Source organism: Apium graveolens, chromosome 5 (assembly GCF_009905375.1).
Source record: "Apium graveolens cultivar Ventura chromosome 5, ASM990537v1, whole genome shotgun sequence".
Classification (NCBI taxonomy): Eukaryota; Viridiplantae; Streptophyta; class Magnoliopsida; order Apiales; family Apiaceae; genus Apium; species Apium graveolens.
Genome location: NC_133651.1, coordinates 67,056,697 through 67,084,069, shown reverse-complemented (window position 1 = coordinate 67,084,069; position 27,373 = coordinate 67,056,697). Strand labels below are relative to the sequence as shown.

The following is a 27,373-nucleotide window of genomic DNA, read 5'->3' as shown; positions in this document are numbered from 1 at the left end:
TTTTTTATTACAAATATGTATTATACTTTTTGATTTAAAAATATGTATGATAGTGTTGAAAATTTATAAGTTCCATAAGTTAGGTTAGTAATATATTGGTTATTTTTTTTAACTTTCTAAGTAAACTTACAAAATTGTTAATGGGTCATATAAAGTTAAAAATAATAAAAATATAAAATGTTTTTGTGTATGAGAGATCCAAGTCGGTTAGGTGTTTAACGTGTTTTTCACTTTTCTAGGTTTAGAAAACATCAAAACGCTGTTTTTCACACTTTTCATGTTTATAGTTATAATTTGGAAAACACGGGAAAACCGTGTTTACAATTTTTCCAGTTTTTTGTTTTGAAAATTTTGTATTTGAACATGTTTTTAGTTTTTCCAATTTTCTTAGAAAATTTTTCTGGAAAATAGTTGAAGTAAACAAGCCCTAAAGTTTTAACCTTTAATCCTTATGGAAAGAAAATTGGGTTTCTGGAGCTGGATGATCTTTCTCTTGGAAATTCAAAGTTACATAATCTCAGGGCTGCCATCTATCAGAATGATTAATCAACAGATGAACTAAAGGAACATAAACAGAGGTTGCAATGGTATTTGGATGTAATGGAAGAAAATCTGCTGAGGAAGTTTCTTAAAGATTTTCCAAACTGTGTTAGAGTTTTGAATCATATGGTGTAATAACGATTCTGAAATTTGAATAACTGTACTTCTCAAGTATAGATTTCTCTATATAATGAGACTGTGACAATGTTATTACATCAGTTGATTGAGTCAACCTGATCCCAAGAATCACACTAGCCTCACCCATATTCTTCATTTCAAAGTGCCTATTCAAGAAACTCTTTTTCTAGTTAATAATCTCAATATTGGTTCCAAACAATAAAATTTCATCTACATACAAGCACACAATCACACAATCATTACCTCTAACCTTATAGTAGACACAGTTGTCACTTTCATTAACTAAAAACTCGAAGTCTAAAATAGTTTCATCAAACTATTTATGTCAGTCTATAGGTGCTTGTTTAAGGCCATAGATGGACTTGACTAGTCTACATACTTTCTTCTCATTACCCGAAACAACAAATCCCTCATGATGATCCATATAAATCTCTTCTTCAAGATCACCATGAAGAAAAGTTGTCTACATCCATTTGATGGATGATAATACCATGTACGGAAGCCAATGTAATAAGCATTCTGATTGTTGTCATTCGAGCAACAGGAGAGTATGTATAACGTCAGTGCCTTCCCTTTGCCTAAAGCCCTTAGCAACTAGCCTAGCCTTGTACTTATATATTGAGCCATCAGGGTTTAGCTTCCTCATGAAGATCCATTTATATCCAATAGTAGAACACCCAGGAGGGAGATCAACTAACTCTCATGTTCCGTTAGAAATAATAGAGTCAATTTCAATCTTCACAGCGTCTTTCCAATGCCTTGACTCCGAAGAATCCATAGCTTGACGGAAAGTTAAAGGCTTATCTTAGACATTGTAAGTGATAAAATCACTTCCAAAGTCCTTGACTACCTTTGCACGCTTACTCCTTCTAGGTTCCTCTACTTCATTAGGAGTAGAGCTACTACCAGGATCCGCCCCATATTTGTCATCTTTTTCACATGATCAGGAATAGAACTTGATGTGTGAGTGGGATCATCCTCTGAATTATCCAGAGGTATACCACTCTTCATAGGGGACACTTCCTCGAAGAAAGTTGCATTATGAAACTCAACTATTATATTCACCATAATACCTTCTATGTCAGATTTTAATACTAAAAATCTCATAGCATTAGTGGTTTCATGATAGCCCGGAAAGATACAATCAATAGTTTTCGGACCTAGTTTTTTTATCTTGTGTTCAGGGACAAGCACCTTAGCAAGGCACCCCCACACACAAAGATAATTCAAACTTGTGTTATGCTTTCTCCATAATTCATAAGGTGTCTTATCCATATATTTCATAGGGACTCTATTCAGAATATGGCAAGCCGTATTCAGAGCCTCTCCCCATATGTACTTACGCAACCCAAAAGTAATCAGCATACTATTAATCATGTCTTTAAAATTTTAATTCTTTCGCTCTGCCACCCCATTAGACTCAGGTGTGTATGATGGAGTCACCTCATGAATTATACCGTTGCTCGCACAAAATTCATTAAACAAAGTACTCGTATACTCACCACCTCTATCAGACCTCAAACGTTTAAGTACTTTTCCAGTTTGTGTTTCAGCTTTATTTTTATACATAATGAATTTATCTAGTGTTTCATCCTTATGTTTAAGCAAATGAACATAACAATATCTACTATAATTGTAATAGCCCCAAAATTTTGAACCTTTTTGTAACCCTTATGAATAGTGTTTTTGCTGATTATGCTGAATAAGAAAACTTTTCATGCCACACTATGTAGGGGTTCTTTTATTATTATTCTGAGATCTTATTAGTACTCTATATGATATATAAGTGTATGTAAAGATCGTCAGAATCCAAATTCAAACACTTTGATTTTTCCCGAAAATCCACCAGATACTGAAAGAATTGAGTATAAGGTAACAGGATAAAAAGGATTTAAATTCAAGGATTATAAGAGAGGATCATAAAAGGAATATAATGTATTGAGAAAGGTTAAGGAAACTCAAGTAATAAGATCCCGGGTATGATCCCTCAAACAATACATGAAAATGAAAGTTAAGCGAACCGTATAACAGATCAGGGGTCATTAGCCAAGTAATTAGAAGCTAATCAGAGAGGTTAGTGAGGATGATGTCATCAAAAGAGGAAAAGCATGGGAAGATGACATAGGATTGATGACCTAAGCATGACCAAAAGGGAAGGAGATGTGGTTGATTTCAAGCCACACAAAAATCACCATGGTCAAAAGGTAAATAATTAAAACAAAAGCAAAAACAACCAACCAACAAATCATTTCACCAAAAACACAAGTTGACTTCCCATTTCAAGCTAAAAGCTCTCGGCCTCTTTTCCATTTCAAGAAGAAAAAAACCAAAATCCAAGTTCCAAGCTTCATTAATTAGTGAGGTAATTATCTAAGATTCCTTATGCATAGATATAGCTATCCTATAAGTTTGAGCTTCAAATTCCTTCACAATCTCTTTTTAAAATTCATGGAAGAAGAGGGTGAATAGTGTTTTCAAGAACTAAAAATTTTATTCTTGAGTTTTTGTTTAGATTAAACTTTGGTAAGGACTTTCAAGGGTGATTCCAAGCTCCTTAGTTACTTTTACTCACCAAGGAAGGTATAATCTCAAACCCTAGCCCTATTTTTGTAAATTTAGAGCTTTTGTGTTTAGTATGGTTCATGAGAAGATTGATTATTGAGTATTTAGAGATGTGTTGGTTTTGTGATGTGTTTGGAGTTGTAAATCTTGTTGATTAGTTAAAGAACTTAAGTAAAGCTTTTAGTTCATATTGGGAAGTAGTATAAATTTGGAAATATTGAGTTGTTGGGGCTGTTGTAGCATTGTATGTATGGAGTTTGGTTGTATGGTTGAATTGTGGTTGATTGGTGGTTGATTTGGAGTAGGATAAAAATTGGTAATCGCGTAAACATAGCCGTTGTAATGTCCAATTTACTTTAGACTATTTTGTTCTTAACATCAGGACCCGAGAACTCACTGTTAGGTTTTGACCACTGCCATGATTAGATAATTCATGTTACGAGCTTCGTTTTGATATGTGGTTCGTTTGAATCCGATGTACGGTTTAGGAGAAACGACCGTTTTAAGTAACGGCATTTCGCGAATGACCCATTACCCCTCGCCTTACTTTGAAACATTGGTTAAAGACCTTAAATGACTAATTGGAGTATGAAACATTTATGTAAAGTGTATTAGGCAGTTGGCACTCATGAAAGAATCGCCTTAAAACTCTTAATGCTTAATTTATTAAAAATGATGGAGCCGAGGGTACTCGAGCGACTTAAGAGAATCATTAAGCGCAAAGCGAGCGTTAGAGTCTAATTGGTTAAAGTATAGATTCTTAAGTGACTTTGGTTTAATTCCAACTTATATGTGGTTTATAGGTTACCAGACTCATCCCAGGACTTTTACCACCCCCAGTCGCTCAGGCAAGTTTCTACCCGTTATACTGTTGTTGTGATGTATATATGTATATGCATTATCTTGTGATAGATGCATGTTGGTTAATTAGCAAATTTTGCGATATATTGAAGCATACTGATATGGTATATATATATGCATGTCTGTTTCATAATCTGGTTATCTATCTGTTGATTTCAATGCTTATAGTTGCATAATACCTTTGCTAGAGATAAGCAGTAGTTGCGTATACCCTTAGTATAGGGGACCCAAAGGTGAACATTTTTCTAAACCGGGAATCGATGTTCCCGAGTATAATATAAATATATATATATATATGAATAGTTTTCAAAACCATTAATCGAATAAGGTTTATTCGATAACTTTATTTTATTTATTTAATGAATATTATTTTGAATATTCATTCGAGGACTTATGACTCCGTTATTTTATTTAATGAATATTATTTTTGAATATTCATTTGAGGACTTATGACTCCGCTTATTTACTAAATATTATTCTTTATTTTATTAAAGAATAATATTTCGATAATCAAACTTATTTTCGATTATTCAAATAAAGATAGTACTTTCCTATAAGTATATCTTTGGTTATTTAATATTCATTTCAAGTATGAGTTTTAAAACTTCTACTTCAAATCATTTATATAGAGATTATCCTTATGGGAATATTATTTAAATAATAATATTCAGATATTTTCTAATATATCGGGACTGATTTATTTCATTAAATCAGCATTACTCCAAACATTCTTAAAAATGTTTTCGAGTCTTCAAAATGATTTTTAAAAGTTAGAGCGGATCCCAAAACTCATTTTCAGATTTAAGATCCTCCTTTCAAAGGGGATTTAAATATTTGTTCAAAACCTGAGGGATCCGGCTCTGTGGTGTATTTTATATTCACAACGAAGTTGTTGTTTTGACAATTGAATTGATTACTTACCCAACATTCGGGAAGTAAGTCCATCTATTGAGTCGGCATAAGCAACATGGGCTCCATGGGCGTCCATGAAAATGTAAGTGGCTCAGTGGGAGTCCATCAAATGCGTAAGTGGCTGAGTGGCAGTCCAGCATAAGGTCCTATTGCGGCCAGGGTGATGACCAGTGGGGAATTCGTCCATCTACTAGTAGAAAAGGTTACTTATTGGTATCTTTGCCTGATCAGCAAGATATCAGGTTTATGCCAAGGTTTTCTCCTTTCCAAATTCATTGGATATTACAACTCTATTTATAATTTTCATAACAAAGGTTTTCAAGGAGTGTATGAAATGTATATATATATATAGGTGTATATATATCGTGACTTAATGAAGTATCTCGTAACTTCATTATTTATAATGATATTTCAAAGATTGAATCTATCCAAGTCTTATCTTGTAGTCTCATCAGTGTGATGAACTTTTGAAACTAATTATAACTTGAACGGTGGTAGTTCAAGTAGTATTCGGAAAATATATAAGTATATTGGAGTATCTTGTAACTTCATCTTTTAAACTTATATCAAGTAAATGATTATCTTGTGCATGTCAAAGATTTTCAGAAAAACGTTGAGACAAGGTTAGATATTTGAGATCACCTTGCAACGATATTTTTATACAGTTATAAACTGGAACTCTGTGGATGTTATACATGTCAGAGGATTTCAAATATTGTGAAAAGTATATATATGTATATATACTGAATATTTTGCGACTTGGTCGCGTTAAGATATCAGCTTGGTTCATTTCTTTTGACCAAGACTTTCATGAGTACTATGAGAATGCTCATATATTGTTAATCATTATACATATTATTTTGGTGGGCTTGTTGCTCACCCTTGCTTTCTTCTTTCATCACACAACAACAGATAGAAAAGATGAACAAGACCAAGCTTCCAATTCGCAAGCGGTTAGGAAACGTTCCGCAGTTTTCTGGAAGCGTTGATGCCGCCGTAGCTGAGGTAGGAGCTACCAATAGGCTAGGTTTTCAACTATTGATGAACCAGACTTATGTATAATATAAATTGTAATAATGGCAAGGAATATGTAAATTATTCAGAAACCCTTTTAAGGTGTAACGGTTTATAATTGTGGAATATAATGACTTGTGTTATTTTTGGCATTCATCTCTGAGACTATAACTTGTGGTATGTGTGTGTGTATTGTGGGGTCACAGTACTCAGTAGTTGGTTGACTGTTAAGATTAAGTATTGATAAGGGAAATGGAACTCGTGACAACCCGAATCCCCGACCCCGGATTTGGGGGTGTTACAATAATCATTTATAAAAGTAATGAAATATCTACAGTGATCCGTAGTCAACACACCACCGAATTCACATATGTCAGAGTGAACTAAATCTAACAAGTCTGAATCCCTAACAACATTATGAAAAGGTGTCCTTGTTTGTTTAGCAGTTACACACAATTGACACTTAGATTTCTTATCAATGACATGCTTTGGAATCAACTCTAAATTCATCAGATTCTTTATAGGACCAAAATTTAGATGACCAAGTTGTAAGTGCCACAAATCAGATGATTCAATATATAACAGAAGGTGCAACACTATTATTAATAAAATTACCCAAAATAGGTTTAACATTTATTAAAAACAAACCATCAGACAAGTAACCCTTGCCAAAATATGTACCAGTATGAGTAATAACTACTTTATTACATTTCAAAGAAAGTTCAAAATCGTTCTTACTAGAAAAACTTCCACTTATTATATTTCTATGAATAGAGGGAACATGATGCACTCTAGTGAGAGATAGAATCCGCCCAGAAGCAAATTTCAGGTCCACGTTTCCTATTCCAAGCACTTGTGCAACACTAGCATTCCCCATCGTCACTGGCACTCCATGACTCTGTTGATAAGATAGAAACAGACTAATATCAGCACAAATATGCACATTAGCTCCAGTATCAATCAACCACTCATGTGACAGATAAGTGGAAAGTAGTACATGATTGTAAGTAACATACCCGTCACCGGTTCCAAAGGCAGTAACCTCACCAACGACCATGTTAGCTACAGGTCCACTCGTGGTTCCAAGTCCAAGCACAGTATTTGCTTGAGCTACCACTCCAGCTTTCTTAGCTTTCTTACTTGGACAGTCCTTGCTCCAATGTCCAACCTATCCACAAGACTAACATGGTTTGTTTGCCTTTGGTTTCTTAGCCTTGTTCTTGACAAGTTTGGTGTTAGCCTTCTTAGTGACTACCTTTATATTCTCTCCTACAGTCACTACATTCACCTTTGAGCTCCCATGTTCAGCAGGCATCACATGTCCTTATTTGGACTTGTGCTGCTCCTGCACAGAGATGTCCAACATCAAGTTAGTCCAAGTGATCTCTCCTTTCTATCTTTTAAGGGAAAGAACAAACTCTTCCCAAGACTTAGGGAGCTTTTCAATCACAGACATAACCCAAAACTTCTCAGGAAAGACCATACCGGACTCACCCCAATCATGAACCAACATCTCAAACTCATGAAGTTGTTCAGTCATGGATTTTCCATCCACCAGCTTGAAATCAAGAAACCTAGCCACATAATACTTCTCAAGTCTTTGAGAATCAGTATTTTGGGTTTGGTCCAGCTTATCCCATAAGACCTTAGCAATATAGTCATCTGATGAATAAACATCGAACAAGGTATTCACCAAGGCTGCCAAAATGGCTACCCTAGCCACCCCATCCTTCTCAGCCCATAAAGCATAAGCCTTAACGGATTCAACCTTCTCTTGATCTAACAAAGGAGGATCATACTGCACCATCGGCCATAGACCCTTAACCGTTGACCAGAGCTTCATCTTTTTATGCCAATGAGAAAAAGAAGCTCCACCACTAAATTTATCAGACATACCCGATAAACCAATTGGCTGGGGAAAATGATATGTGGTCTAATCAATGGATGCAGTACCACCAGAACCATTCTCAACAGTTTTCTGAACATCATCCGTTTCGTTAACCATCTTACTAATTACACAATATAACATATAAACTCTTCTAGATTGTTGGGTAATAAACTAACACTACGTGCAACAATGAGGCAATTATATATATATCACAATTAACAAGGACAGGAAATAAACCAAATAACGAAACAAAAAACGAAAGCAAATAAAAAGATTAATTAGTAACTGAATTGACAAATAAAGATAAGAACACTCATCTCTAACAGAAGCTTTAATAAATCTGAAAGAGGAAATAGCAACTGAGGCGCTTAGCCTTCGACAAGTCTAGACTGTTCTTGAAGAGATTATTGCCCCACTTATGTTGTATTGGGTTGCAGTAATATCACTTTCAGGATACAACAGCACAGAGTACTTCGTCCACAGATATGTAGCACTCAACAGCGACTCGTAACTCAGTTCACCCATAAAACCTATGTTGTGATATGTATGTTATGGAGGAGAGAAAAAGAGAGAGATGACAGCTAGGGTTTCATACGTAAGTAATTGACGTATGTATATTCCAAACATTTTGTTCAGTATATAATACAACACAAAACGTAAAGGAATATATTACATTAATTAAAATAAATATCCTGACTTAAATTATATTTAATGAAATATTTCCAGAATCGGAAAAATAACAGTCAGTATCAGAATTTATCAAATCCTGATACAGCCAGCCCGTCGGGATTTATCAGCCATAGCAACAACAAATCCTGACTGTCAGGATTTATCTACCATAGCAACTCCTGATTCAGGGGCGTCAAGATCAGTCTAACCAAATCCATCAACGGATAATGCACATCATATTTCAACGGATAAATCCATCAACGGATACTGAGTTCTGTGCATCAACGGATATTGCTTAACAAATCCTTACTGTTATACGTATTCAATATTCATAACAAAATAATATAATAAGTCAGTAAATATTTTAATTAAGCAGACAGTAAAATTCCTTGCCTAGGTCGCCTCACGTACGCGAAAGGCCGTGACATTTGCCCAAATCGCCCTTTGACCCGACCCGACTCGAGTCGTGTCGTGGCGTGGCATGGCGAGGCGAGGCAGCGGCGGAGCGCGTGTATGTGTGCGTGAGGCACACAATAATACCATGTACACCCACATGCCTTGGTAGGTATACTACTCTTGCACATGGTACTATATAAAGTACTACACCCCTCTTTACTTAATCAATGTGGGACAAAACCCATTGCAAGCTACTAACTTTACCTCAATTTCTATATGGATTACACTAAGAAAATGACTTAGATCCAAACATGAAATTTTAAGTCATCTTTACAAGGAATAACCTCCAATAATTAGTTTTAGGAAATTACATCAAGAACATGTCTAAAACATGCCTCAAACTTTCCATTTTCTAATATTAACTACTACAGCTAACTAGTTTTTAGTCTCGTATTGGTATTTTGATTAAAAAAATATTTCTCAATGATTGAATTATAGGGATGTCAAAATTTATATATCAGTGACATGAAAAAAATGAGAAAAAAATAGATTTGTTTGATTTGATATTTTAATAGTTAACTGGTGGTGTTAGGAATATGTGTATTAGTTTGATGATAAGTTAAACAAAACACTTAAGTAGAAATCTAGTGTTTGTAGCCTCAACGGATAAGACCATTCTGGCTATCCGTTGATGGAGTAGCTTTACTTAGAAATAAGTTTAGTATTGTAGCACATTTCAGTTTCTGTATTTAAGTTATAATTCTTAGATTTTGTGGGAAATTATAAGTCATGTTGACTACTAGTGGATATGCAAATAGGAGGGCTAATTGTAAATATTTTATGCCTTGTAATTTTGTATAAATGAAGTAGTATCAACTGATAAATTAAAGGCCTTCAACGGATGAGAAATAAAGCTTCAACGGATGTCTCTAAAGCTTCAACGGATAACATCCATCAACGGATAAAGCTTCAACTGCTAATGCATCAACGGATAAAGCCATCAACGGATGAAAGCTTCAACGGATGCTCAGTTCAATAGCAGTTGACAGTGACAGTTCATAAGCTGACAGAGGCACATGGGTTGACAGAGACAATTGGAATATGGTAGCCTCTTGGAGGTATCAAGAAAATGCAGCATTTCCATTGTGGTGCAAACAAGGAAGTATTCAAAGATTCACAGATTATCCTAGATTGCATTGGATAGAGAAATGAAGAAGAAACATGTGAAGAACCTTTTTAATTGTATTTGTACTTTTGTCTTTACTTGTAAACTTGGTGATATATAAACCAAGTTGCAGCTAGTAATTAGAGTGTGAATTTTTCCAGAGCTGTTTAGAAAAATCCAGAGAGAAAATCATATAGTTTGTACTAGGACGCAGTTGTGATCAATTCTTTGAATCACAAATTTTCTGAAATACACATCTCTGGTGGAACAACAAATCCACCAGAAAAGTTTTTGAAGCCTTTGTGTTCTTTACATTTGTGTCTTGAATTGTATCTGTCTGCACCTGCTCAAAGCAATTCACACACAACTGTTCATCAAAACACTTAGCCTTTGAAACTGCTCAAAACTTGAAAAAGTTTTGAGATTTACATTCAACCCCCTTCTGTAAATCTCATTGTTAGTTCCTTGGGAATAACAATTGGTATCAGAACAAACTCTTAACTTACAAAGAGTTTAAAGATCTATTCTACTAACATCATGAGTAAGAAAGATATTGGTGTAAAGATTCCAATCCTGGAAAGAGATAATTATCATCACTGGAAAGTGAAGATGCATCTACATCTTCTCTCTCAAGATGAAAGCTACATCAACTGCATTGAAAATGGTCCTCACATCCCTCACAAGGTGGTCACAGCTGCAACTACCACAGTTGCTGTTGGACAGTCTATTCCCAAGCCAAAAGCAGAATGGACTGATGAAGATATTGAAGAGGTTCACAAGGACAAGAAAGCCATGAACATTCTGATTAATGGCCTAGATCAAGATATATTAGATAATGTCATTAACAACCAAACTGCTAAGGAAATTTGGGATACTGTGCAACTTATCTGTGAAGGTACTGAACAAGTTAGAGAAAACAAAATGCAACTTCTCATTCAATAGTATGAATACTTTCATTTTGAAGAAGGAGAATCACTGAATGATACCTTCAATAGATTTCAGAAACTGTTGAATGAATTGAAGCTGTATGGCAGAATGTACCAAGTCAAGGATTCCAACTTAAAATTTCTGAGGTCTCTACCAAAGGAATGGAAGCCTATGACTGTTTCACTAAGGAATTCTCGAGATTATAAGGACTTCACACTTGAAAGATTATATGGAATTTTGAAGACCTATGAACTTAAGATGGAGCAAGATGAGCTGTTGTAAAAGGCAAAGAGAAAAGGTGGATCAGTTGCACTTGTAGCTGACAATGAGAAGACTGAAGCCAGGGTTGAAGAAAAGACAATGCCAAGTCTCAAAATTGGCACAAGCATATCAGAATCAAGCAAGGGAAAGGAGCAAGTAGCTGAGGTTGAAGATAGTTCCAGTCAAGATGACTCTGATGATGTTGATGAACATCTGGCTTTTCTGTCCAGGAGGTTTGCAAAGATGAAATTCAAGAAAAATGCTATATTCACTAAGTCAAACAAGAACATGGTGGACAAATCTAAGTTCAAATGTTATAACTGTGGCATAAGTGGACACTTTGCAAATGAGTGCAGAAAGCCAACTTCTGAGAAGAAGAAATTTGAGCAAGTGGATTACAAAAAGAAATATTTCGATTTGCTCAAACAAAAGGAAAGAGCTTTTCTAACTCAAGATGACTGGGCAGCGGATGGAGCCAATGAAGATGATGATATGGAATATGTCAACCTAGCCCTGATGGCTAATTCTGATGAAAATGAAACTAGTTCATCAAGCAACCAGGTAATTACTACTGACCTCTCTCAGCTTTCTAAAATTGAATGCAATGAAGCTATAAATGATATGTCCAATGAATTATATCATTTGCGTGTTTCCCTTAAATCACTAGCTAAAGAAAACACAAGAATTAAAGAGAATAATTTGATTTTAAGTGATAGGAATGCTGCGTTAGAGGGTAAGGTAATTGATCTTGAAAAGATTAAAATCAAATGCTTATCTGTTGAGAGTGAACTAGAAGAATCTGTTAAGAAAGTAGAAATTCTTTCTAAACAATTAGAACGTGAGCAAGATATAATCAAGGCCTGGAAAACATCTAGGGATGTTAGTGCTCATATTGTCAAGGTTCAGGGAATTGAATCACTCTGTGAGAATACCTGGAAGAAAAACAAAAAGGAAGTAGAATTAATTGATGGATTGTCAACGGATGTGGAATCAACGGATGATGAAAGTTATCCGTTGAAGGAAGAAAAGGAGCATACGTTGAAGGCTCATCAATTAAAACAGGCAAGTGATTCTAAAAAGAATAATTTAAAAAATCTCAATAAGAAGTTTGGTTCAACTTCCAAGAACTTTGTCAAAGAAGAAGCTAGCACATCCAAAGATGCCAGTAAGGTGAATATAGGACACATGACTTTAGATCAGTTGAAAAATAGGCTTAAGTTGGTTGAGGATAAAAAGGAAACTAAAAGGAAATCTAATAGAAATGGGAAGGTAGGGATTAACAAACACAACAATTACACACCTGATAAGTATGCTCCTAGAAAAAGTTGTGTGCATTGTAAAAGTGTTAATCATCTATCTGCTAACTACAAGTCTGTTAAGAATGCTCGCATACCTTTAACTCCTTCCATGCCTAACATGTCTATGTCACCTCTGCATGCTATGTCTGTTATGTCTCAACAGAATCCTCATGCACATTTTGCAAACATGCCATATGTTAATAATCCTTATTTTGCTGCATTCAGTATGCCTCAAATGCCATACAACATGCCTATGTGGAATAATATGTTTTTGCACAATCTATGCCTTATCAAATTCAACCAAATGTGCTAAATGATTTTGTGACTAACCCTACACTTCAACCAACTACATCAGAGACCAAGGTTGACCCAAAGTTACCTAAGTCAAAAGATGCAGGAAGTATGAAGTCTAGGAAAAAGACTAACAAGGCTGGACCCAAGGAAACTTGGGTACCAAAATCAACTTGATTTGATTTTGTTGTGTGCAGGGAAAAAGAAGGAATCTATGGTACTTGGACAATGGTTGTTCAAGGCACATGATAAGAGATTTCACCCTGCTCACAGAGTTCAAGGAGAGAGCTGGCCCTAGCATAACCTTTGGAGATGACAACAAAGGGTTCACTTTGGGATATGGCTTGATTTCAAAAGAAAATGTCATCATTGATGAAGTTGCATTAGTTGATGGTCTCAAACACAATCTATTGAGCATTAGTCAACTATGTGATAGAGGGAAATTGTTTCCTTCAATTTTGAAGCCTGTGTTGTCACAAGTAAGAAGGACAACAAAGTGGTTCTAACTGGAGTTAGAAAAGGGAATGTGTACTTGGCTGACTTCAACTCTACAGATGCAGAATCAATTACTTGTCTTTTCAGCAAAGCAAGTCCAGATGAAAGTTGGCTATGGCACAAGAAGCTATCCCATTTAAATTTCAAGATAATGAATGATTTAGTCAAAAAGGACTTAGTTAGAGGAATGCCTCTAGTGGAATTCTCAAGGGATGGACGGTCTGATGCTTGTCAGAAAGGAAAGCAAAAGAGAGCATCATTCAGTAAGAAGCTTGAATCAGTAATTGATGAACCATTACAACTGCTACACATGGATCTTTTTGGACCAGTCAATGTAATGTCAATTTCATGGAAAAGATATTGCCTAGTGATTGTAGATGATTTCTCAAAGTTTTCATGGACTTACTTTCTTGGATCAAAGGATGAAGCTAGTGAAATCATATCAAATCACATCAAGCAAGTCAACAATCATCCAGATTTCAAAGTAAGGAATATCAGGAGTGACAATGGAACTGAGTTTAGGAATTCTACCATGAGGTTGTTCTGTGGAGAAAATGGGATCATGCATGAGTTCTCAGCTCCAAGGACTCCATAACATAATGGTGTGGAGGAAAGGAAGAACAGATCACTAATTGAAGCTGCAAGAACAATGCTTGAAGAGTCAAAACTCCCAACATATTTTTGGGCTGAGGCTGTTAACTGTGCATGTTACACTCAGAATATTTCTCTAATCAATCAGGCAAAAGGCATGACTCCCTATCAATTGTTCAAGAGAAGAAAACCAACCTTAAACTTTCTTCATGTCTTTGGTTGCAAATGCTACATTCTAAGGAATCAACCTGATCATAAAGGGAAGTTTGATGCAAAGGCTGATGAAGGGATATTTGTTGGTTATTCTCCTGGAAAATCATATAGGGTCTACAATCTAAGAACCAACATTGTTATGGAATCTGTGCATGTTGTGTTTGATGATAAAAAGATTGATGGACTAACAGATGAGGGACATCATGAAGGACTCAAATTTGACAACATTGAGATATATTGTGATGATAGTGAAGATGAGAATGATGGAGAAGGCAACTCGAAAAGGATTCAAAATCTGCCTTTGGATAATGCACAAAATGTTGCATCAGTTGAAAGTCATAATTCAGCATCCGTTGATAGAAGTAATGCAACATCCGTTGAAAGACAAAGTGCATCATTCGTTGAAGTACATAATGAAGTATCCGTTGATCATAGTCTATCAACGGATAATCAATTTACTTCATCAGTTGATAGAACTCCCAGTTCTTTTCAAAGGATCAGTAACTCAGGGGGAGTTTCAACCAATCAACACTCTATCTCACATCATGACAATATTGAGGCAACCTCATCTAGAGCTAATCTACCACCTCAAAGGAAATGGACCAAGAATCATCCTTTTGAATTGATCATTGGTGATGTAACATCTAAGGTGCAGACTAGAAGGGCTACACAAGATGAATGTCTATACAGTAGTTTTCTATCACAGGAGGAACCTAAGAGAGTGGAAGAAGCTCTATTGGATCCAGATTGGATTTTAGCAATGCAAGAGGAGCTAAATCAATTTGAGAGGAACAAGGTATGGAAGCTAGTACCCAAGCCAAAGAACAAGAGCTCTATTGACACAAAATGGGTATTCAGAAACAAGATGGATGAAATGGCATTGTCATAAGGAATAAAGCTAGATTGGTTGCCAAGGGCTATTCTCAACAAGAGGGAATATATTTTGATGAGACATTTGCTCCAGTTACAAGACTTGAAGCCATCAGAATCTTTCTAGCCTATGCAACCCATGCCAATTTCAAAGTCTATCAAATGGATGTCAAGAGTGCATTTCTGAATGGAGAATTGGAGGAAGAAGTTTATGTAAGCCAACCTCCAGGATTTGAAGATCCAAACTTTCCAGACTATATGTATTATTGTTGAAAGCACTCTATGGACTAAAGCAAGCACCTAGAGTCTGGTATGAGACTTTGTCAAAATTTCTTCTAGATAATTACTTCACAAGAGGTACTGTTGACAAAACTCTTTTCTTTAGAAATGTTAATGGCTCTACAATACTTGTTCAAATCTATGTAGATGATATTATATTCGGTTCTACAGATGATAAGCTTTGCAAAAAGTTTGCTAAGTTAATGCAAAGTAAATATGAAATGAGCATGATGGGAGAGTTAAATTATTTTCTTGGTTTACAAGTTAAACAAGTTAGTGGTGGAATTTTCATTAGTCAAACTAAATATATTTATGATCTTTTAAAGAAGTTTGACTTAATGGATTGCTCATCTGCAAAAACTCCCATGGCCACTGCCACCAAGCTTGAATTAAACAAGGCTGAAAAGTCTGTGGACATTACAAGTTATAGAGGCATGGTTGGCTCACTTCTATATTTAACTGCTAGTGGACCTGATATAATGTTTTCTACATGTCTCTGTGCTAGATTTCAAGCTGACCCTAAAGAATCTCATTTAGTGGTTATTAAAAGAATCTTCATATATCTCAAAGGGACTCTAAATCTAGGAATTTGGTACCCTAGAGAGTCTGGTTTTGATCTAATTGGCTACTCAGATGCAGATTATGCAGGCTGCAAAATAGACAGGAAAAGCACAACTGGCACCTGTCAATTTCTAGGGAACAAGCTTGTGTCATGGTTCAACAAGAAGCAAAATTCTGTTTCTACATCAACAGCTGAAGCTGAGTACATTGCTGCTGGTAGTTGCTGTGCACAGATACTATAAATGAGGAATCAACTATTTGACTATGGACTAACTGTTGACAAAATTCCTATATTTTATGACAACACAAGTGCCATTGCCATTACTGAAAATCCAGTGCAGCACTCAAGAACCAAGCACATTGACATCAAGTACCACTTCATTAGGGAACATGTGATGAAAGGTACAGCGAAACTTCATTTTGTTCCAAGTAAAAAGCAGATTGCAGACATATTCACCAAGCCACTTGATGAATCAACATTCACAAGATTAGTAAGTGAGCTAGGTATGCTTAAATATTCATAAATTTATGTCCTCTTTATAATCTGCCTTGAAGCCTGAAATGAATTTGCTGCAAGAACAAAGTTGGCTTTAAGTAAAAAAAATTATTCTATCAATGGATATTCCCTATCCGTTAAAAGCCAAAATTGTTCTATCAACGGATGTTCATTATCCGTTGAAAGACAAATACATTTCTGGTAATTTTATCCCTCAACGGATAAAACTGTATCAATATTCAACGGATAACTGTTTACCTCATCCGTTGAAGTGTCACATCAGTTGTTTTAAGTAAGTCACAGCCGTTGATTCTTTTACTTAACCATTGATACATATATATATATATACACAGTTGTATGTATTTATTCTAAAGGCAGTTTTTAGAATTCATACAGTTTTCTTTATTCTCAAACGGTTGTAATTTACTTAAAAATATTGTTTAATCATTCTCCTTATGTTTTAATTTGAGAAAGTATAAAAGCCCTTTGAATTCTTATTTTCACTTTACGCTTTCTTGCAATTTTTCAAAAGCTTTTACTCTCTTTCTCTCCCAAAACTCTCAACTTTTTTCTGCAACCTCTACCCACTACAATGGCACCAGTACTAAAGATAATGTCCCAGTCTGGATTTATCTATGAGAAAAACAATTTCGTAGCATTGGTGGAAAAGAATGAAGCCCACTCAAATTATCACAAGATGATGGACTTCATCAAAAACTGCAAACTAAGCTATGCAATGCTGGAAGCCCCAACTATTTACTGTGAGGTAATTGAGGAGATTTGGATAACTGCAGAGTTCAACCCCACTGATATGACCATCACTTTCTCTCTCAAAGGTAAAGATTATTGTATTAACTGTGATGATATATAGTCCTGTTTCAAACTACCTGAGAACAATGCCATGACACCACACACTGATAATGATGTATCTAGCATGTTAGATTCCATAGGCTATTCTTTTGATTCTGCTAGTTTAGGGAGTATTAGAAGAAAAGGCCTTAGGAAAGAATGGAGTTTTCTTGGTGATGCCTTTATCAAGGTTTTTTCTGAGAAAATTAGTAATTTTGATGCAATAACTTCATCTCTTGTTAATATGCTCTATATGCTAGTTTCTAATAGGTATTTTAATTTTAGCAACTATGTTATGCTAGAATTGGGCACCAGGTTAGGTAACAAAGCTAATAGACCTCATAACATCTACTATGCTAGATTCTTTATGTTATTGGCTAACCATGTTGCTGAAGGTTTGGTCATAACCAATGAGAGTAATAAACTCAAGTGCTGGGCACAAGAGAAAAGGGTCCTTGCAGACCTTTTGAGAATTAACCTCAACAATCAGGTGTCATTGGTATATTTACCAATAATGAATGCACCTCAGGTAAGTGGGGTAAATACTTCTTCAACTCCTACTACTTCCAACCCCATTATTTCTTTGCCTTCAAGTGTGGCCATGGAATCTGTGTCTTTGTCCCAACAGATTCCTACCAAGGCCACCAAACCTAAAGTTTCAAAACCAAAGTCAAAGAAAGCCACCTCTGTTGTTTCTCAAAAGACAACAATTGTAACAACTACCATAAACCCTGAGGGGAGTGAACAGGGTGTGAGTGGTGAGGGGAGGGGTGAACATCAAGAAACCCCCCAGGATAAGGTAGGAGAGGTGAGTGGTACCCCAGCTAGCCAAGCCACAGTTTCTCAAAAGACTGTGGTGGTTGAAAAGGATTCAAACTCATCCCTAGTTGCATCCTCCCAAAAGGGTGCATCTATTGAAATAGTCCCCAACCAGGGACACAGAACAAAAGAGGGAGGGACACTGAAGTCATACACTCACTTATAAAATTCTTTACAAGAAGAAAGAGGGTCAAAACCTTAGTTTCCACACAGGTTGCACACACTGCACAAATACACCCACCTGTATCTATGCCTTCTCAAATTCAGCTTGATGTGACTCCAACAAATGTGGAGTCACATCACCATTCTCTCAAAATTGACACACATCAATCACCAAATTCTCCATCACCATCTCTGGATGTGGACATGATATTCACATCAATTCCTGATTCTCCCTCTTTACAACTCAGGGAGGAGCCCCACTCAAATACTGGTGATCATCATCTTTTAGATGATTTGTTGGATCATCGGCCAATTCTTTCAGACTTGGTTGAAGAATCTGTGTCACCTAAATTAAAATCAATCCACACAGATTCAACAATTATGTCACTTTCAATTTCTACTTCTTTTCCTTCTTCAACGGATAATCCTCATCCATTGACAAGTGGTTGTTCTTCGACGGATAAGCTTAACAGCAGTTATCCGTTGATACCATCAGTTCCTACTTCAACGGATACTTGATAAGTGGAATTTTATACCACTTAGAACGTCTTAAAATAGCTTAAATTGGTGTCTTGAAATCAAGTATTTTGTGTATTTGATGCGTTTTTCTAGTGTTTGTGCGTTTCAGGGTAATAGCTGCATTTCGGGGGAGTAATCATCAATAATAAGCCTTGGCATGTGTCTAGCATTGCGAGAGGAATGAGAAGAGCAGATTACAGCGAAGAAACGGAGCAAAATCAGATATTTTCCAGTAGGGGTCTGAGCGCCCACTCAGCTATGCTGAGCGGCCGCGCAGGGACGGGAAATTAGAATATTTATTTTAGACTTTTATTTCTGTTTGGCTTCCAACTTCTGAGTAATCTGAGTTTTATGGGACTTCTATATAAGTAGATTTCAGAGACGTTTCACGTGTGTTGAGTAATCTGAGGAAGCATATTTTCTTGTGATTCTTTGTTTCGTTGTAACGTTGGATGCTAGTTTTCTTTGCTTTGAACCTATTTACTCTTATGACGTACTCTGGTTTAATATAATTAGTTTAGTTATTATTCTCTTGTGTTTATTTATCATGTTTTAATATGAACCCATGATGACGATAAGTGCTAACATGGGCTAATCGTGATCATGGGGTCGTAACGGATTTACTATGGAATTCTTTAGTTAGTTTTTTAATACCTTAGTGTGTGATGATTGTATGATATATAGTATTGGTTGTGCGTATTCGTCTTATGTGCGTCACGAACATATAAGATAGGGTGTTAATCTCTTGTGAAGCAACGGTGAATCTCGAGATTTAGAACTTGCCATGCTAGCATAGGTTCATGTATGATGTTGCATGATTAGTGGGTAACTCTAACCGTTTTATTCGCCCTGTGTAATCAAAAGGAATAACTTGTGATTAAATCATTATGTTGTCAATTTCTGTAAACATATAGGGACTCAACATAAATGATGCCTATTCAACTTCTATCTTAATTGTGGATGTTTGGTAGAATGGTATTAGTACAATGAAAGTTGGCTTTTATCAGTTTCGTGTTATTCGATTAATATTATCACTGTTGCATGCTAAGGATAATAACAATGACTATTGAAGGAAGTAGTAATGAAGTTGTGATCTCGTGAGTGTTTTAATATTGTTGATTCGAAGTGTTAATTAAGTGGTTAATTTTAGTAGTTAATTGTAGTTAATAATTAGTTAACAATTCTAAGTGTTATTGTTTTAACATTGATAAGTAAACATACATTGGTGAGTGAGTTTAATTGAACATAATTAGTCTGAGTCTCTATGGGAATGAACTATAAAGTATTCTATATTACTTGCGAACGCGTATACTTGCGTGAATATTAGCGCGTGTTTTCGCCCTAACAAGTTTTTGGCGCCGCTGCCGGGGACTCGACGTATTTGTTTAGTTTATGTACTTACCATCATTGGTCGTTAGGACTCAGTGATTAAGACGTATTTGTTACTTATTGTTTCTGGTTGTGTTTCAGTTACTTTAGCGAGCGTTTATGCAAACTCGTTCTCATACTCGCAAGAGGACTTTAGATACAGCTGAGGAGACAGACGAAGTTCTTGATATTCTGGAGAAGATAGATTTTGAAGATTCGGATTCAGGAAGTGAGCAGAAAGAACCAGTAATCATGGGTGATCGTATTGTTCCGGCCGATCCAGCTCTTATGGACTTTTCTCGGCCTAAAATTGATGACATTCAGTCAAGCATTCTTCATCCGGCTATTCAAGCTAACACCTTTGAAATCAAGCCGGACACTATTCAGATGGTGCAGAATTCTGTTTCTTTTGGAAGTGCTGCGACTGAAGACCCCAACATGCACATAAGGAATTTTGTCGAGATCTGCAGTACTTTCAAATAGAATGGCGTGACTGATTAGGCTATCAAGCTGAGGCTTTTCCCATTCTTACTGAGGGATAAAGCTAAGGACTGGTTACATTCTGAACCAGCTGGGTCCATCACTACTTGGCAAGATCTTGCGCAAAAGTTTCTGGTGAAGTTTTATCCAATGGCAAAGACTGCTGCTATGAGAAGTGCTCTTACTCAGTTTGCGCAGCAACCTACACAATCTATGTGCGAAGCTTGGGAACGCTACAAGGAAATGTTGAGAAAGTGTCCACATCATGGAATGCTACGAATTAGTGTTCTCTTGTCAACAAATCTTTTAGGTATGTGAACAATTATCAGTGACAACAGCAGCCTGTGCCAGCTACATATCATCCTAATAACAGAAATCATCCAAATTTCAGCTGGGGTAATAATCAGAATGCTATTCAGCCACCATATCAGCAAGGTGTGAGTAAACAGTTCAATCCACCTGGATTCCAGCAACCACAACAGTATGCTCAAAGGCAATCATATCCTCAACAGGGAAGTGCAGCTACACCCACTAGTGCTGATTTTGAGGAACTTAAGCTGTTGTGCAAGAGTCAGGCGGTTTCTATCAAGACCTTGGAAAATCAAATCGGTCAAATAGCCAATGCAGTGCTCAATCGTCAACCTGGAACACTTCCCAGTGACACGGAAGTGCCAGGCAGGAAGGAAGCTAAAGAGCAAGTCAAGGCTATTACCTTAAGGTCTGGGAAAGTTGCTGATGCTGAAAAGGCAAAAGAAGGAGAAGCTGAAGTTAGAGATGAAGAAGCAAAGCAAAAGGAGAAAGTGGCGGAACCAAGGAAGACTACTGTTGAACACACTCTGCCTGAGGGTAATACAGGGGAGAAATAACTCTATCCTCCACCACCTTTCCCTAAAAGATTGCAACAACAAAAGTTGGATAAGCAGTTCGGTAAGTTTCTGGAGGTGTTCAAGAAACTTCACATCAATATACCTTTTGCTGAGGCTCTGGAGCAAATGCCTAGTTATGCGAAGTTTATGAAGAATATTCTTTCAAGGAAGGTGAAACTGGATGACCTTGAGACCGTTGCTCTAACGGAAGAATGCAGTGATGTGCTGCAGCAAAAGTTACCTCCAAAGCATAAAGATCCAGGTAGCTTCACCATTCCTTACACCATTGGCAAGTTGTCGTTTGACAAGTGCCTTTGTGATTTGGGAGCAAGCATCAATCTGATGCCGTTCTCGATCTTTAAAAAGTTGGATTTGCCTGATCCAAAACCCACCTACATGTCTCTACAATTGGCTGATCGTTCTATTACTTACCCAAGGGCCATAGTGGAGGATGTGCTAGTCAAGGTAGATAAGCTCTTCTTTCCTGCAGACTTTGTTATTTTAGATTTTGAGGAAGATAAGAAGATTCCCATAATCTTGGGAAGACCTTTCTTGGCTACTGGCCGTACCTTAATAGATGTGCAGAAAGGTGAACTTACTATGCGGGTGCAGGATCAGGATGTGACCTTCAATGTATTCAAAGCAATGAAATTCCCTATAGAAGATGAGGAGTGCTTAAAAGTGGATGTGATTGATTCTGCGGTTACTTCAGAACTCGATCATATGCTAATGTCTGATGCATTAGAAAAGGCCTTAGTGGGGGATTTTGATAATGATGATGAAGATGGCAATGAGCAATTACAATATCTTAACGCTTCTCCCTAGAGGTGAAAGCTAGACATGCCGTTTGAATCTCTTGGTACTTCTGACCTCAAGAATGCTGAAGGAAAGCTCAAACCATCAATTGAGGAAGCACCTACCTTGGAGCTCAAGCCAGTACCTGAACACTTGAGGTATGTTTTTTAGGTGATGCATCTACTTTACCTGTTATTATTGCATCTGACCTTTCAGGTAGTGAGGAGGACAAGCTCTTAAGGATTTTGAGAGAATTCAAATCGGCTATTGGATGGACCATAGAAGACATCAAAGGGATCAGCCCTTCATATTGCATGCATAAGATTCTACTAGAAGAGGGTAGTAAGCCAACTATTGAGCAACAGCGCAGACTTAATCCTATCATGAAGGAGGTGGTGAAGAAAGAAATTCTGAAATGGCTGGATGTAGGCATCATTTATTCTATTTCTGACAGTTCTTGGGTGAGCCCCGTACAATGTGTGCCTAAGAAAGGAGGTATCACTGTGGTAGCAAATGAGAAGAATGAGCTCATCCCCACTCGAACAGTTACAGGATGGAGAGTATGCATGGACTACCGGAAGTTGAACAAGGCCACGAGGAAGGATCACTTCCCTCTTCCATTTATTGATCAGATGCTTGACAGGTTGGCTGGTCATGAGTATTATTGTCTTCTGGATGGTTACTCAGGGTATAATCAGATTTGTATTGCACCAGAGGATCAAAAAAAAACTACCTTCACTTGTCCATTTGGCACATTTGCTTTTCGCAGAGTTTCGTTCGGGTTATGTGGCGCACCGGCCACTTTTCAGAGATGTATGATGGCTATATTCTCTGACATGATTGGAAATAATGTCGAGGTGTACATGGACGACTTCTCCGTCTTTGGACATTCGTATGATGAATGTTTGAATAATCTTCGTGTCGTGCTCAAAAGGTGTGTGGAAACTAATTTGGTGCTCAATTGGGAAAAATGTCATTTTATGGTGCGTGAAGGCATTATTCTGGGGCATAAGGTCTCTAGCAAGGGTCTTGAGGTGGATAAAGCAAAGGTGGGAGTCATTGAAAATCTTCCACCACCTATTTCTGTGAAAGGAATCCGTAGTTTTCTTGGTCATGCGGGTTTTTATCGGTATTTCATCAAGGACTTTTCGAAGATATCTAAGCCGCTATGCAATTTGCTTGAGAAAGATGTGCCTTTCAAATTTGATGATGAATGTTTGACGGCATTCGAGACTCTTAAGAAGAGTTTAATCACTGCACCAGTTATTACAGCACCAGATTGGACAGAGCCTTTTGAGATGATGTAGTCTTTGGTTTCGAGAAATTTCGATCTTATCTGCTTGGGACAAAAGTGACAGTGTTCACTGATCATGCGGCCATTCGCTATTTGGTTTCCAAGAAGGATTCGAAGCCGAGACTCATTCGTTGGGTGCTCTTACTACAGGAATTTGAGTTAGAGATCAAGGATCGAAAGGGTACTGAGAATCAAGTAGCTGACCATCTCTCTAGATTGGAGAATCCCGAGTCTACTTCACAGGATAAGACATTGATCAACGAGTCTTTTCCGGATGAGCAGTTATTCGCAGTTTAGGAGGAAGAGCCATGGTTTGCAGATATTGTAAACTATCTTGTCAGCAATATAATGCCTCCTAATTTGACCTCAGCTCAAAAGAAGAAGTTTATGCATGAGGTGAAGTGGTATATGTGGGATGAACCATATTTGTTTAGACAGGGAGCTGATCAGATCATCAGGAGATGTATCCCATTCTGTGAGACGGAGGGGATATTACGAGACTGCCACTCCACAGTTTATGGTGGACACTATGGTGGTGAGAAGACGGCAGCTCGTATTCTGCAAGCAGGTTTTTTCTGGCCTACTTTGTTTAAGGATGTTCATCAGTTTGTTTTAAGGTGTGATCGTTTCCAAAGAGTAGGAAATTTGACAAGAAAGGATGAGATGCCGTTAAATGTGATGCTTGAGGTCGAGGTCTTTGATGTTTGGGGAATCGATTTCATAGGACCTTTTGTCTCATCCTGCAACAATCAGTACATCTTGCTGGCAGTCGATTATGTCTCAAAATGGGTAGAAGTCAAAGCTCTACCAACAAATGATGCAAAGGCAGTGTTGAATTTTCTTCATAAGCAGATTTTCACAAGGTTTGGAACGCCTCGGGTAATCATAAGTGATGAAGGGTCGCATTTCTGCAACCGTAAGTTCACTTCTATGATGCAGCGTTATAATGTGAAACATCGAGTTGCTACTGCCTATCATCCGTAAACAAATGGTCAAGCGGAAGTGTCTAACAGAGAGATCAAGCGCATTCTAGAGAAGGTTGTTTGTCCGTCAAGGAAGGATTGGTCTTTAAAGCTCGATGAAGCTGTTTGGGCTTACAGAACAGCATACAAAACTCCACTTGATATATCCCCGTTCCAACTGGTGTATGGTAAGGGATGTCATTTACCTGCGGAGCTTGAGCATAAGGCATATTGGGTGTTGAAAAAGTTGAACCTGGATCTAGATGCAGCTGGAAAGAAGCGAATGCTTCAGCTTAATGAACTTGATGAATTTTGACTCCAAGCGTACAAGAATAACAAAATATACAAGGAAAAGGTGAAGAGGTGGCACGATAGGAAGCTACATCCTAAGTTATTCGTGTCGGGGCAACAAGTTCTCTTATTCAACTCTCGTCTCCGACTTTTTCCCTGGAAGTTGAAATCAAGGTGGTCTGGGCCTTTTATTGTCAAAACTGTGTTTCCACATGGAGCGGTGGAGATTTTTGAGAATGATCCGACCAAGCATTCAAGGTTAATGGTCAGCATTTGAAGCACTACTATGGGGACACGGCAAACCAAGAAGTAGTTAGTGTCGTTTTATTGTCAACTTGAGGAAGGTACGCAACGTCAAGCTAATGACGAAAAAGAAGCGCTGCGTGGGAGGCAACCCATGATTTGTTGTTACAGGAACCCTTAGAAGTTAATAACCTATCCAAAACTACAAAAAAAATCAGAAAAACCGGGCTGAATTTTTTTTTTTCCGGTGACCCCCTGAGCGCCCGCTTAGGGGTCGGCTGACAGAATTTTTTTTAAGTCAATAAAAATCAAAAAAATAAAACACAAATTTCAGCCCATAAAACCCACGACATATTCCCCATTATCCCATGATTTTTACCCATAAACCCACTCCTAATCAAATTCTACCCTAATCCATTCCCTATATATACATACACCTATCCCATATATCTCCCACACAACTTCTACACTCAAACTCTCTCCCAAACACAAAAACACAATTCTCAAGCACTTTTATTTAGATTCAATGGCACCCAAGAGAGCAAGGACTATTGATAGCAACAGCACTGTGCCTACGGCTGATTCTTCGAGGGGTACTGCTGCGAGGCCTCGGTTGAATGATAGGGCTGCGGAGGAGGAGTGCACTAGGCTTTTGGGGAAGCCGATTCTGAAGGAGAGGGGATTTTTACCATCAGGGAGGGATGGTGAGTTGTTACCTATGATTGCTGAGAAGGGGTGGATAGCTTTTTGTGAGTCACCTGAAGTAGTGTCGATGAGCATGGTTCGCGAGTTCTATGCGAACGCGAAGGCCGAGAAGAATGGGTTTTCTGTGGTTCGGGGGATGACGGTGGATTATCACCCAGCGGCGATTCGTCGTGTGATTGGCCAGCGAGAGAGGAAGCCCACGGAGGAGAACTGGAATGAGAAAACTGCTGAGGATTTTGACTTGGATTTGATTTGTGCTACTCTCTGTAGGCTGGGCACAGTTTGGACCTTCAAGACAGGAACTAATGAGTATCGTCACTTTCCGGCGATCGCGATGAACAGGTATGCCCGTGCATGGAATGCGTTTATTTGTGCTAATATTCTGCCTTCTTCGCATGCACACGAGGTCATAGTTGAGAGAGCACAATTGTTGTAGGGAATTTTGAATGAGGAGTACTATGTGGACCTTGGTGAGTTCATCTACCAAAGACTTCTGAAGTTTTTGAGGGGAGCTAAGCACATGAACATCCCTTATGCATCCATTGTTACTAAGCTTTGCCGAGCGGTGGGAGTTCAGTGGCCGTCTCATGAGCAGTTGCAGTTGCCGGCCGCTCCTATTGATTCCGGGACTCTGAATGCGATGCAGGAGTGGACTGGTGGTGAGCCCGAGGAGCATGGGCTGGGTTATCGTCTTCCAGGAGGGCGTCCAGCACGAGGTGCTACTATGGCTAGGCCTAGGCCTGATGAGGCTGGTTCTTCGAGAGATCAGGAGGGTGCTGGGATGGCTGATGCCCAATATAGGAGGCTGTCACGGAGGATGGATGCTATGTATGAGACGCAGAGCAGGTTTGCTCAGGAGCTCACCCTTGCGCTAGGGACTGCTTTTCGAGGCCTTGGAGCTGACATTCAGTGGCCAGTTTTTGGTGAGGACTCTGGATATCCGCCTCCTGATACACCACCCACTGAGGGTGATGATGATGATGACTCCGAGTAGGTATACCATGTGTTCCTTTCTACTACCTTCACTGGGGATAGTGAAGATTTTAAGTTTGGGGGTGGTAGTTAAGGAATATTTTGTGTGTGTGTCATATAGCTGCATATTCATGATAGTTAGTTCATATAGTTGCATAATTTTTGCCATACAGTTTTTTTATAGCTTTATTTGTTTATCATATCATGTAGCTCATGCATATACCATGATCCCTTTTGCGATGATTTACCGACTGATTTGTGATGTTGATGCAAGTGTAGTGATAGCATTAAAGTGATGTTGAGTCATGTAGGCTGATATGCATGCTAGAAGCACTTGTATTTTCACTAAGTCTTAGAGAATGCTTAAGGACTAGATTGTTGTTATGATCTGATTGTTTTCGAGGTTAATCTATTTATTATGCTTAGAATTTTATAATAGGTTCTTAGTGATAAAGGCATGAAAAGAAAAAATGGAGTAAAAAATGGAATTTGTTGCTAATTGTGGCTAGGCGTCAAATGGCTAGTAGCCGGCTCATAATTTTATTAGTAGTCTAGGGTTGAATGAGATGGAGCTAAACACACTTATTCAGAAATTGTTGAAAAAAAAGAGAAAAAAAGAAA

The 27,373-nt window shown here is 37.6% G+C and overlaps 1 protein-coding gene and 1 non-coding gene across 2 annotated transcripts in view; both read right to left on the bottom strand.

The window, feature by feature from the left end:
• Positions 1-7,351: 7,351 nt before the first annotated feature.
• LOC141660148 (zinc finger BED domain-containing protein RICESLEEPER 2-like) overlaps positions 7,352-27,373 on the bottom strand; it is a 49,958-nt gene continuing 29,936 nt past the window's right edge. Inside the window, exons 2-3 of the mRNA XM_074467108.1 lie at positions 7,673-7,939; positions 7,352-7,372 (exon numbers count right to left, since the gene is read on the bottom strand). Coding sequence (XP_074323209.1) covers positions 7,352-7,372; positions 7,673-7,939 — 288 coding nt within the window. The remainder of the gene's footprint in view (positions 7,373-7,672; positions 7,940-27,373) is intronic.
• LOC141662852 (small nucleolar RNA R71) lies at positions 20,790-20,896 on the bottom strand. The gene has a single exon (XR_012550948.1). It is a non-coding gene; the product is annotated as a small nucleolar RNA R71 (small nucleolar RNA).